This window comes from Prionailurus bengalensis, chromosome A1 (genome assembly GCF_016509475.1).
Source record: "Prionailurus bengalensis isolate Pbe53 chromosome A1, Fcat_Pben_1.1_paternal_pri, whole genome shotgun sequence".
NCBI classification, from domain to species: domain Eukaryota; kingdom Metazoa; phylum Chordata; class Mammalia; order Carnivora; family Felidae; genus Prionailurus; species Prionailurus bengalensis.
In genome coordinates, this window is record NC_057343.1 from 21,870,021 (window position 1) to 21,882,988 (window position 12,968).

General features: G+C 39.5%; 1 protein-coding gene across 4 annotated transcripts in view; it reads left to right on the top strand.

Annotated features, from left to right (window-relative positions):
• Window positions 1–12,968, top strand: part of RCBTB1 (RCC1 and BTB domain containing protein 1) — a 54,959-nt gene that overhangs the window by 5,547 nt on the left and 36,444 nt on the right. Inside the window, exons 1-3 of one of the 4 annotated variants that reach the window (XM_043578598.1) lie at window positions 8,894–9,074; window positions 12,402–12,477; window positions 12,593–12,762. In XM_043578598.1, the coding sequence (XP_043434533.1) occupies window positions 12,637–12,762 (126 nt within the window). In that variant the 5' untranslated portion in view covers window positions 8,894–9,074; window positions 12,402–12,477; window positions 12,593–12,636. Of the gene's footprint in view, window positions 1–8,893; window positions 9,075–12,401; window positions 12,478–12,592; window positions 12,763–12,968 lie in introns of those variants that run through there. The other 3 variants (XM_043578589.1, XM_043578580.1, XM_043578571.1) reach the window with 3 other exon arrangements.

The following is a 12,968-nucleotide window of genomic DNA, read 5'->3' on the forward strand; positions in this document are numbered from 1 at the left end:
TTGCTGTAGCCACCTTAGGCTCCCTCTGAGTTTTCTTCATCAGCATCTGGTCCATACATTCAGCCCAAGTAATCTTTAACGGACGTACATCTGATCATACCACTTCCCTGCTTAAGACCTTTCAGTGATTGAATGTTGTTCATAGGATAAAGGCTAAGCTTTTTGGCTACAGCCGTGCTAAATTTCTTTCAGTTCTTCCACCTGGCATATACATTCACTGTTCTGGTGTTTCCGTGGCATTCAGAACTACCCATGAGAGCAGTGGCCACTCTGGTGTACATCTGTTTGTGTGCCCAGACCTCTCTGACTCCATGTAAGTTCTGCCAGGGTCAGGGGAGGGTGTCGTGGTGTTGGCTTTGTGTCCTTTTTACTTGGAGGACATTCAGTAAACTTTCATTGAAGGACTACAGTACGGTTCTGCCTGTCCATTGCTGGAATTTTAGTTTGGCACTAGGCCATTGCAGGGTATGGTTGATACTACTCCTATGGCAGAGGATAGTAGATAAAATCACATTAGAGCTATTCACGTGGGACGGGTTATGATACTGTAAATAGATTTGAGCCTGGGTCCCTGTATTCCAGCTTTGAACACATTAGAAAAATAAAGTGTAACTGTGTTCTATCCATTTCTTTAGGCTTTTGGCCCATCTATATTTATGTAATTTATTTTACAAAACCTTGAAATTTTGGTGAAACAAAGAACAAAACTATAGAAATTACTGCAAATCATGGAAGTTTTTTGTTTTAAAAATGAAAGTATCTCATAGAAGCAATACTTGTATAAGATTATAGTCAACTTCACAACCCTGGATATCTTTTTTTTTTTTTTTTCCCTGCTAATACTATTGCCACTGGGTTGTTTGCTTTTAACCTGAGCGCATGGCTTCATTTGAATTATTTCTTCATTTACAATGAGCTGTCAGATTCCCTATGTCCTAGAATTGCCTAAAGTTTCTGTGCAGTGAAATGAAAGTGGGCTTTTGGATGATGAGGATAAAGAATTGCTTCCAGAAGCCGTAATTGCAAATTGTGTTTCAAGTAAAGTAACTTCCTGGCAGTTGGGAAATGACATATGTCTTCTCCAGTGAGTAACACATTTGAACAAAAGTGATGAGACCAGAGGGTGGTCACTGTGTTAGCAAATTCTAAAACAGTCTGTTTTTATTTGTATTTATTTTTAAACGTTTATTTTTGAGAGAGAAGGAGAGCATGAGGAGGAGGGAGGGAGGGAGAGAGAACACCAAACTGGCAGGGCAGAGCCCAGTGTGGGGCTCGATCTCACAAACGGTGAGATCATGACCTGAGCTGAACTCAAGAGTTGGACCCTTGACCACCTGAGCCACCCTGGTGCCCCAACAGCAGTCTGTTTTTATTTATTTTATTTTATTTTATTTTATTTTATTTTATTTTATTTTATTTTATTTATTTATTTTTTTAATATATGAAATTTATTGTCAAATTGGTTTCCATACAACACCCAGTGCTCATCCCAAAAGGTGCCCTCCTCAATACCCATCACCTACCCTCCCCTCCCTCCCACCCCCCATCAACCCTCAGTTTGTTCTCAGTTTTTAACAGTCTCTTATGCTTTGGCTCTCTCCCACTCTAACCTCTTTTTTTTTTTTTTTTCCCTTCCCCTCCCCCATGGGTTTCTGTTAAGTTTCTCAGGATCCACATAAGAGTGAAACCATATGGTATCTGTCTTTCTCTGTGTGGCTTATTTCACTTAGCATCACACTCTCCAGTTCCATCCACATTGCTACAAAAGGCCATATTTCATTTTTTCTCATTGCCATGTAGTATTCCATTGTGTATATAAACCACAATTTCTTTATCCATTCATCAGTTGATGGACATTTAGGCTCTTTCCATAATTTGGCTATTGTTGAGAGCAGCAGTCTGTTTTTAAATAAAGGTAGGAGGATGACCTTGTCACCTGTTCATAGGCATCTTCATGAAGGATGCCATAAACTCTTTTGGAGAATGCCTCATTCTCAAAGCCCCTCTGTCTTTGTGGATTTTGTCAGGTGTTCAGGGCATTCTCTTGCATTCTTGTAGTAAGATAAGCTTGCAGAAAAGAGAAGTGGATGGCAGCTGGGGCACTAAGAGCATCATGTGTCTGAGCAGATCTCCAGAACTTTGTTTCTTTGCAGTACTTATACCACAGAATGGGTGCAGTAGTTAAAAGTGTTTTTTTGTTTTTTTTATTTATTTGTTTTGAGAGAGAGTTCAGGGAAGGGTCAGAGAGAGGGAGAAAGAGAATCCGAAGCAGGCTCTGCGCTGTGAGTGTAGAGCCTGACATGGGGCTTGATCCCATGAACTGTTAGATCATGACCTGAGCTGAAATCAAGAGTCAGATGCTCAACCAACTGAGCCACTCAGGTGCCCCTAAAGTGTAATCTTTAAAAAAAATTTTTTTTAATGTTTATTTATTTTTGAGAGAGAGAGAGAGAGTGGGGGAGGGGCAGAGAGTGAGGGAGACACAGAATCTGAAGCAGGCTCCAGGCTCTGAGCTAACAGCACAGAACCCGATGCAGCACTCGAACACACAGACCATGAGATCAGGACCTGAGCCGAAGTCGACACTTAACCGACTGAGCCACCCAGACGCCCCCTAAGTGTAATCTTACTTATAAAATTTTGAGGCTGAGTCTGTCTTAGAGGCTCGTCTGGACCTGGGAAATACATTTGGTGTCTAAGTCCGAGGTGTAGCATCTGCTCAGTCTCAAAAAGCCCATCAGAATAAGTATGGAAGTGGGGCCGCCTGGGTAGCCCCCTCTTGAGTGTCCGACTCTTGATTTCGGTTCAGATCATGATCCCAGGGTCGTGGGATTGAGCTCCGCATTGGGGTCTGTGCTGAGTGTGGAGCCTGCTTAAGATTCTGTCTTTCTTTCCTCCTCTGCCCTTCTCCCCTGCTTGTGCGCACGCTCTCTCTCTCTTAAATGAACAAAAAATAAGTATGGAAGAAATTGATGAGAGTAACATTTGGCTCTTCTGTAACTTGAAAGGTCTTTTTGAATTTCTTTTGCTGTAGTATAGATGTATGACATGACAAGTTGTAAAGTTGCACCCCAGAAGTTTACCTAAAACTTTAGAGCTTATCTTTGGAAGGCTTACTAGCATTGTAATATAATACTCAAAAACAGAGAAAGATGGCTACACACTTAAGTCTTTTGTGCTCAGACAGGAACTTCCATCGGTAAAAAAGGAAGAAAGCTATAAAAAACCCTCATTCCTGCAGGAAACTGGGTAATCTTCACTGAGGAAATGCTTACATTTTATCATCTGCTAGAACACTAAGAATTTGATTTCTGGGATTTCATGTAGCAGTTTTCTGGGATATATAATTTTCATATAGTTGTAACCTTTGTGCACATATTTTTTTCCATATATACATTAACGTGTATCACATAGACTATAGATTTGTATGTTGTATTCCGTTGTTTGCTTACTCTACCTGTATTTGTATTCTAGGCTTCTACTTCCTAGGATTGGACTTTCTGTTAGACCATAATCTCCCCAAAGGCAGGGACGTAAACGTATTGCTCTCGATGATTTCCCCCAGCCTTCTTGGTGTGTGGGGTCATTGTCAGAAGAAGTAATATATGCTATTACTTTGTTCACGTTGTCATACAGTAGTGCTTATTTTGTAAAGCATCTTAGACTTTATCAATGGCTCATTAGCTATAAATAAATTCCTATTATAAGGCAGCTTAGCAATTTAAACTGATAACAAATAACTGATAACAAATAAACCCATCGAGTTTATGAAAACAGAAAAACCCTATTAGAGATCTTCAGTGAACATGTCAGTGCTTTAATTGAAATAAATTTTTTTTGCAGTTAAATATTTTTTCATATTTGACATAGCTGTTTCAAATAGTCTACACTAGGCTATATCTTGTAAAGAACGCAGAGCCCATTTTTAAACAGATTGATTCGCCATTCAGTCTTTTATGTTTACTGTGAGAAAATCCGCTTCCACGATAAAAAATCATACAGGCTCGCTCCCTGCCCTAAGAATGACACCAGAAGAAGAGAGAGAATCTTGGTGCCAACCAGTTCTGCAGGGTTGTTCACACTATTCAGACCTCTTTTCCTCAGCAAGCTTGTAGGTCAGCAGAAGACAGGTTCTGAGGTGTGCAGTCCCATTGGTTGTGTCCATCTCCTTTGTGCCAGCTACCTCTAGTTGGAACGAGGGTTGAGATCTGTGTGGAAGCCACAGGCTTGTAAGTCATAACTCTTAATTTCTAGTGTTGTTTAATATTGAGAGCATTATGTTATCAAAAACAAAGTTTTCCTGTACTGTTTTCTCCATTTCCTGTTCTTTTGAATTCTGTAAATGTATTCAAATATATTTTTGCTATATCAGTAAAGCAAAACATTCCCCACCTTCCTTTAGCACTAGGGGAATGGAAAATAAATATGCTCTTAGAGGGATCAAAAGATTGGTCGCTACATTACTCCTTTAGTCTTCCAGTTCTAAATGTAGATTTCTAAAATTGGAAGGTCTGTGTTTGTCCTCTTGACTAAATTTGCTTTCAGAGTGTAAAATAAAATAACCTTTTCTTCTCCATGCTCTAGCTCTCTGAGGGACAGTGCTGGTTGCTAGGAAAAGCCATTCCAGGAAATGGGAATTGGATCTACACTACCAGTGGAAGCAGAAAAAGTCTATGGGAATATAGGATATATTTTCAAGTGTCAAAGAAAATAGGGAGATCCAAGCGGGTTGGCATGTTATCCTCTCAGAACGTTACAACTCTTTTCCATCCTCTGCTTGCATTTCTCATTTCTGTTCTTCTACTCTTGCTTTATCTCCATAAAACAACAACAAAAAAATTACTGATTCACCTATTAATGCACAGTGAGTGATAACCGAGGCTGAACATATCAATGCTTTTTACAAGAAAGTACTTCCTAAATAATGGGCAGAAAAAATGTTGCAAAAAGAAAAAAAGATTATTTTATTGAAGTTCTTCAGAGGTTATTAATATAATTGACTAATTACAACTCATTTTTATGATTAACAGTCAAGTCATGGGAGGACTGGTCATCATAACAATTAGTTGGTTTAGTTTGAATTGCTGTATATGCTGGAAAGTCCTAAGAAGGCTATATATCTTTTAGAAATGTTCGCTCAGGATTTCTGTAATCTGAACTTGCCTTACCAAGACAGATTTAATGAATTGTGATTGTACTTTTCCAAAAATAGTTTTTAGGACTGAACCACTTTTATATTTAATTAAAAAAACTGTATCTTTGAGTTTATTGTGGGTTTGTTGTAAACCCAGGGGATCATAATTTGATTTTTTAAAAATGTGGTAAAATATACATAAAATTTCTTATTTTAACCATTTCTAAGTATACAGTTTAGTGACAAATATATTCATATTATTGTGCAGCTGTTACCACTGTCTCCATAGAACTTTTTCATCATCCCAAACCAATACTCTGTATCCATTGAACAGTAACTCCCCATTATCTTCTCCCCCCGGGTCCCTGGCAGCTATGACTGTCCTTTCTGCCTCTAATGAATTTGATGAGGCTAGGTACCTCGTGTAAGTGGAATCGTACAATTGTGTTCTCTTGTGTCTGGCTTGTTTCACTTAGCATGATGTCTTCAGTGTTCATCCCTGTGATAGCATGTATCAGTCATTTCTTTTTAAGGCTAAATAATATTCCATTGTATGTAGATAACCACATTTTGTTTATCCGGGCATCTGTTGGTGGATATTTGGCTTTTCACCTTTTGGCTATTGTGAGTAATGTTGCTCTGAACAGCTATCTGTTCCAGGGCCCTGCTTTCAGTTCTTTTGTGTGTATACTAGAAGTGGAATTGCTAGGCCACATGGTAATTCTGTCTAATTTTTGAGGAACTGACATAATGTTTTCTACATTGGCTGTAGCATTTTACATTCCCACTTTCTACATGTAATTTTATATTAATAATTCATTTTACAGGTTTGCCTGAATACTCTGCCACCCTAGGTTGTAAACTTAAGGCAAGAATACTTATTTAAACTTTTAAAGGGGTAAATATAATTCAAATTTAGTTATTTTAATTATAAAATTATAGTTATAATTAGCATTACAATTATAAATGGTTTTTTTTTTTTGGGTCACTAAATGTTATAGAAATTTGAAATATATTTGAACAAATATACAAAGAAAATGTCACATCTAATCTCTCCAGAGAAATACATTTGGTGTGTATATATCCTTCTATCTGTATGTATTACACTTTAAAAAATTGTAATCATGTAGTACATATTGTTTTCTAACATAGCTAAGCTGTACAGGGTACGCTTGTTTTTTTGCAGGGTGTTGTGTTTGTTTTGTGTTTAACATGGGAATAAGCTCATAGTTTAGCTTTTTGTTAACATATCCCTTGGGATGCTTCATTTAAGGAATGCCTAGTACTATGGAAGGAAGGGCATTGGGTTGCCTTTCTTAAGACATTTATATCACTGTTGAATACTTACCAAAGTATGTGCCTATCCAGGGTGGCCTAGGTTGATCAGGCCTTTTGAAGATTCTTCCCTGTTAGTAGTACCTCCTTAGTACATTAATAGAATAACTGCACATATTACTGTTTGAAACATTTAAATTATTTTGCAACCTCCGGGGTGATGATTTAAATGAAATGTAATTGAACTATATTTATATTCCTTTAAAGTGAAATCCATACAATTAGAACCAATATGTTAATACTACTTCATGTTTAGGCAAATTTAGTAGATGTTATAAGACATCAGAGCTGTCATAATACTACCCTCCTTGTGACAGATCCTTATATTTGTTTTCTTTTTTTAATGTTTGTTTATTTTTGAGAGAGAGAGAGAGAGAGAGAGGAGAAAGAGAGCATGCGTGGGGAGGGGTAGAGAGAGAGGGAGACAGAAGATCTAAAACGGGCTCTGCACTGAAAGCAGAGAACCTGACCTGAACCTACAAATCTCGAGATCATGAACTGAGCCAAAGTCAGACACTTAACCAACTGAGCCACCCAGGTGCCCCAGATCCTTATATTTCTGAGTCGTTGATAGCCACAGGGTTCATACGTCTGATATAGTTTTCATAACAGATTAAATGTTAATTAATTTCTAGTGATTCCACCTGCTTTAGCTTTTTGGATTAATATATTAATACACACTGTAATTTTGTGGTAGAGGGTCAAACATATGAAGTTGATAGAATGATCCTTAGTATGATTTTCTTAATATTAGCAAAGGTGCCACTATCCCCAGGAAAATAGAGAAATTAAACCTCTCACCACAGTAATCTAATTGGAATGATAATGATGGTAATTTTGAGTCAATTAGAAAATGTTGGTGGTATTTGCATTCGCATTAAACTGCCTTAGTAAAAGATATACCACGTGCCCAAGTTTAGGACTAATCTGTACAGCACATAGCACATCCTGAGTTTTCATACCTCCATAAAACCTCTTGGAGAACCTTGTCTGAATTCTGAGGATACCCTGTTCATGTTATCAGCTGCACAGATTGAGCACTAATGAAGACGTGCTTTGTCCCTTAGCAGTCTGTAGCCCAAGGAGGCACCTTGTGCTCATCCACTCTTGTGAACTCCTTGAGGACAGAGGAGCATTTGGTCTCCAGGGCCTGCCTCCTAGTGGTTTTGGAAGAAGAAAGGAATGAGTGACATTCACAAGGTTTAACCAGGCAAATCCAGATAGATGCATATTGGTGACACATTTTTGAGGGGAGGGATGGGGGGAGTACTTTTTGTATTTGAAGCATTTTAAAAAGCAGATGCTGGTATACATTATTAGACAAAATAAAGTCAGAAGGAAGTAATGTTGAAGAAGTTGAGACACTGAAGGGGCAGAACTGATGTTCTCTGATGTAAGAAGTATCAGAGGGGTGGGGGTTGAGTCCTGACTATGTCACTTACTGCTCTGTGACCTTGGGAAGTCATTTCACCTCCAAGCCTCATTCCTCATCTGCTAGGAATGGATTCTGACCTTTCTTCCTTCCAAGACTACTGTGGAGACTAAATGAAACAGTGTATGGGGTGCCTGCCTGGGTGGCTCAGTCAGTTAAACGTCCGACTTTGGCCCAAGTCATGATCTCACAGTTTGTGAGTTCGAGCCCCGTATCAGGCTCTGTGCTGACAGCTTGGAACCTGGAGCCTGCTTTGGATTCTATGTCCTTGTCTCTCTCTGCCCCTCTCCTGCTTGTACTCACTCTCACTCTCTCTCTCTCTCTAAAATAAACATAAAATTTTTTTTAAGGAAATAGTGTGTGTGAAGCTGCCTAGCATAGTGTCTGCAGTTCTTGGTCACTGTTCGTTTCTTCCTTCCTGGTCTTTATTTACTTCACTGGATTGTGTTGCTAGGAGTACTTACTTGCTTGGGCAGCATTGCTGCACATGTCCTCATGCGTTCAGAAATCCCCTGTAGCTTGCTCACTACATCTTGAACATCACATGATTGAATTTTATGGGACAGATTTTTGAGAAACCCAGGCTCAGAAAGGTAGGTGGCATGTCACACTGATTGATTAAAAGCCAACCTGGGAATAAAACACATGCCTCAGGATTCTCAGTGCTTTCCACCATGCCAAGGCTATCGGTGATGCTTTCTGCTTTCGTGATGGGTGTGGACGTGTGTATGACCTGGTTTTATATTAACTTCTAAATTACAAGTCTTTGGGAAGATATCTTGTAAAGTAAAGCCTCAAGTAATTTAGCGGTGGGTAAACTCTGTTCATATAATAAGCCATCATTATGAAAGGTGACTTTTGAGTAGATTACCATACCCTTGGGGCAGAGTTGCCTGTGACTGATTAATGACTTCAGAATAATTGTACGGTTGTCAGGAAATTACAGAAGGTTTTTTTTTTTTTTTTTTAATGTTTATTTTTGAGAAGGAGAGACAGAGCACAAGTGGAGGACAGAGAGAGGGAGACAGAATCTGAAGCAGGCTCTGAGCTGTCAGCACAGAACCCAGTGTGGGGCTTGAATCCATGAACTGCGAGATCATGACCTGAGCTGAAGTCAGACGCTTAACCGACTGAGCTACCCAGGCACCCCAGGAAATTGTAGAAGTTTGAATGGTACTGTCCTTTCGTGTTGTAATTTTAAATGTGGTGAATCACATTTTTTGGCAAATTTAATTCCCTCTCCCCTTTTCTCTATTTAAAATTCTATATTACATACAATATTAAATTTTGAGGACTAGCTAGGAAATTTCATATTCTAGGATTTTCATATTCTAGGAAAATTAAAGTTCTGGATTTTTGGGGGGCATTTATCCATCTGCTTATAGACATTTGCACTGTTTCATTTCTGGTGACTCCTTTCCCTGTCTGCTTTGTAAGAGGCACAAGGCAGGCCATTTGGGCATGGCAGGGCATTTAAAACCATCATCCTCAGGGCGCCTGGGTGGCCAGGTTGAGCATCCAACATCACTTAGGTCCATGATCTTGTGGGGTTGGGGGTGGGGAGGGGTTCGTAAGTTTGAGCCCCGCATAGTGCTTGCTGCTCTCAGCCTGATCAGGGCAGAGCTTGCTTCGGATCCTCTGTCCCCTTGTCTCGCAGCCCTTCCCTGGCTTGTGCTCATTCTCTCTCTCTCTCTCAAAACAAAACAAAACAAAACAAAACAAAAAAACGATCCTCTTGCCATACAAAGAACACAAAAATCAAGAACAAAGCAAAGAACAATAGTCCAGTAGAAAAAATAGGGACTTTATGTAAAAGGATGACGCATGGGCTCTGAACCATGAGGTGAACAGTTCATGTGCAAATTCCGGATTGTATTGGCTTCAGGCCCTGACTCAGCTACTTCCTGGGTTGGGCAAAATCTTAAAATCTCTTTGCTTCCATTTCCTTGTCTGTAAAGTGAGGATTATATGAATTAATAGATGTAAAATATTAAGAACAGTACTTGGCATGTAGTGCTCAAGAAATGTCAGTTATTATTATTGCTGTTATTGTGATTATTTTTTTTAAATGATGCCCAGCCTCACTCATCATAAGAGAGAATCAAGTTTAAAGAAAACTTAGACACCATGATAATCCGCTGTGTGGTAAGGATGTGGGTAACCAGGTGCTGCCATACATTGTGGGTTATTTCAGTAGAGGACAATTTGAAATAGCTGTTAAAGGTAAAATAGCAATTAGATGTTGACCCAGCAGTTCCGTTTTTAGGAGTTTTTCTTATAGATGTGTGTATTAAAAAAAAAAAAGACATGTATTAAAAAATAGTATGTGTAGACAATAATTGCAGTATTGTTTATGTTAGGAAAAGACTAGTAGTGACTTAAATAGTCTCTCAGTAGAAGCAGGTAAATTGTTAACTTGATATAATGGAATATTATATAGTACCATTGAAAAGAAATAAAGTGTCTACATATGCTCATATCGAATGGTTTCCAAGATGTACTGTTAAGAAGGGAAAAAAAGACTTCTACACATACATACATATAATGATTTTGTAAGCATACACTATCCCTGGAAGGAATTAGAAACAACTGTTAACAGTAGGGCCTAACTCTTAGGGCCTTTGAGGAGGGGGTCAGAGAGGGATGATAGGGAAACTTACTTTCCTTTACCTCTTGGTACCAGTTGAAACACATTTTTTCAACATGCTTATTAGTTTTTGTAAAAAAAAAAATTGTTTATTTATTTTGAGAGAGAGAGCTGGGGAGGGGCAGAGAGAGAGAGAGAGAGAGAGAGAGAGAATCCCAAGCACGCTCCCAGCTATCAGTGTGGAGCCCAACACGGGGCTTGAACCCATGAACCATGAGATCATGATCCTAGCCAAAATCAAGAATCAGACGCTCAACCGAGTCACCAAGGACCCCTATGTATTTGTTTTCTGCCCTTCCCCAAATCTTTTACCTGTTCCCACCAGCATGTGCATGCTCACACACATGCACACAAACACATACTTTTCAGAACATTCAAATGTTCCAGGAGTCTGGCTCTGTAATGGTGGGGTTTGGCCTGTCCTGGTCGTGTTTAATGCTTATTGAATATGTGTGTGTGACTCTTGGGGCTTAGCAGTTATCTGGTCCTTGTCATCCAAGTTGGTGCTGATGTGAAAAATCTCCCTGGATGGTGGAAACTGAGGCCTTGGCTAAGTATACCTAAGCCCCATAGGCTCTGTCTCTAGGTGCTATCAGAGGTGCTAGAGCCTGGAACGCCTTGGTCTTGAGCCTGGTTCTCTTGGCTTTTTTTAGAGGTCTGAGAAGAGCATGAATAGGAAGGAACTTCAAGAGTTCTGTACCTCATTAGGAAACCCTGGTTGTATTTATAAACTGGTTCTATTTCAGTTTCCAGAGGTGAGAGCCAGAATGGAAACTCACTTGGCATGGTAGGGTTTTGTGACTGTGCCCCTCCCTGGAATTTCTAGAAGTACTTTTTGATTTTTTTTTTTCAACGTTTATTTATTTTTGGGACAGAGAGAGAGCATGAACGGGCGAGGGGCAGAGAGAGAGGGAGACACAGAATCGGAAACAGGCGGCAGAGAGAGAGGGAGACACAGAATCAGAAACAGGCTCCAGGCTCTGAGCCATCAGCCCAGAGCCCGACGCGGGGCTCGAACTCACGGACCGCGAGATCGTGACCTGGCTGAAGTCGGACGCTTAACCGACTGCGCCACCCAGGCGCCCCTAGAAGTACTTTTTAACCCTAGAAGAAATTGGGGTCATGACCAGGATTCTTTGTGTAAAACTCCTTAAACAGGTCAAGTTTAGAATTTTATGGAAACATATATAATCTATGTCTACTTTTTATAGGATACTATTTAAGCTAATTGCTACTTGCATGAAGGCTATAGTCATTAGTTCGAACATGAAGATTAGGGTGAATTGTCTTCCCTTGTTCATATAACAACTTTTTTCAATGTGAAATACAATCTGTAATTATGTAGAAAATGTAATCATAGAAATTAGGATCAGAATATAATACTTATGTTTCATTCAGTATATCTTAGTCTAGTGCTTCTTAATATTTTTGCCACTCTAGACTTAGTGAGTGATGTCCCGTTCCCATCATTAAACAGTGGCTTTGTGTGGCAGTGATTTTCTACAAGAGATGGGGGTCTTTGAGTGTAATCTGGGGGTGGTGGTGGGAGAGTGGGGAGGTAGAGGTAACGATTCTGATTTGTAGAACATTCACGGGTGCACACACACACTTTCCCCTCTCCCTCTCTCTCAGGCAAGAATTCACTGTCTTAGACAAACTAGTATTGTAACCTTTATCTCAATATTCTAAGGGAAAAAAATCCTGATGAGAGACCCTGGTTCTATCCAGTTAGCATGGTTTCTCTCCATTATCTGCTATCTGGTTGCAAATAAGCATGTATGTAACAGATAAACACCGACTTTAAGTGGGCAAGACAAACAACTGGTTCTAGCAAGTTGTACCTGTCATTGCAGGGAAGGGCCCAGGTTTGACCGTGGAGGAAGGACTGGACACGTTGCCGGGGAAAGTGAGTGATCCATTCAACCAGAGGTAACCGTTTCTTTTGGAATTAGCTTTTATTTCCTTTTATTAACAGTGTCTTTTTTTTTTTTTTTTTTAAGTTAGCATAGTGGTTGATTTTCCCTTGGTATTCTTTTTGTCGTAGCAGAGATGTCAGCTTATTTATAGGAATTACTTGAAGTCAGAGTCATGGTGGATGTAGGAAAGTGGCCAATCTTCACTCTGCTCTCACCTCAAGAAATTGCATCTATTCGGAAAGCATGTGTCTTTGGCACCTCAGCCAATGAAGCACTGTACGTTACTGACAATGATGAGGTAAGAATCTCTCAAAACCCAGAGTGTAATTTTAGGGGGTGAGCTTTAAAATGTGCAGTTTGAAGACCAAGAAAAGGTTGTGGCCAGTTGATCTTTCCAAAATGCAAGCTTACTCATATCGGTCTCTGTTTTGAAATATTTTCAGTGGAAGATCCATAGAGACATTCGTTTCACTTTCCCTGGTATGTTTTTTGGTTCTTTATTCC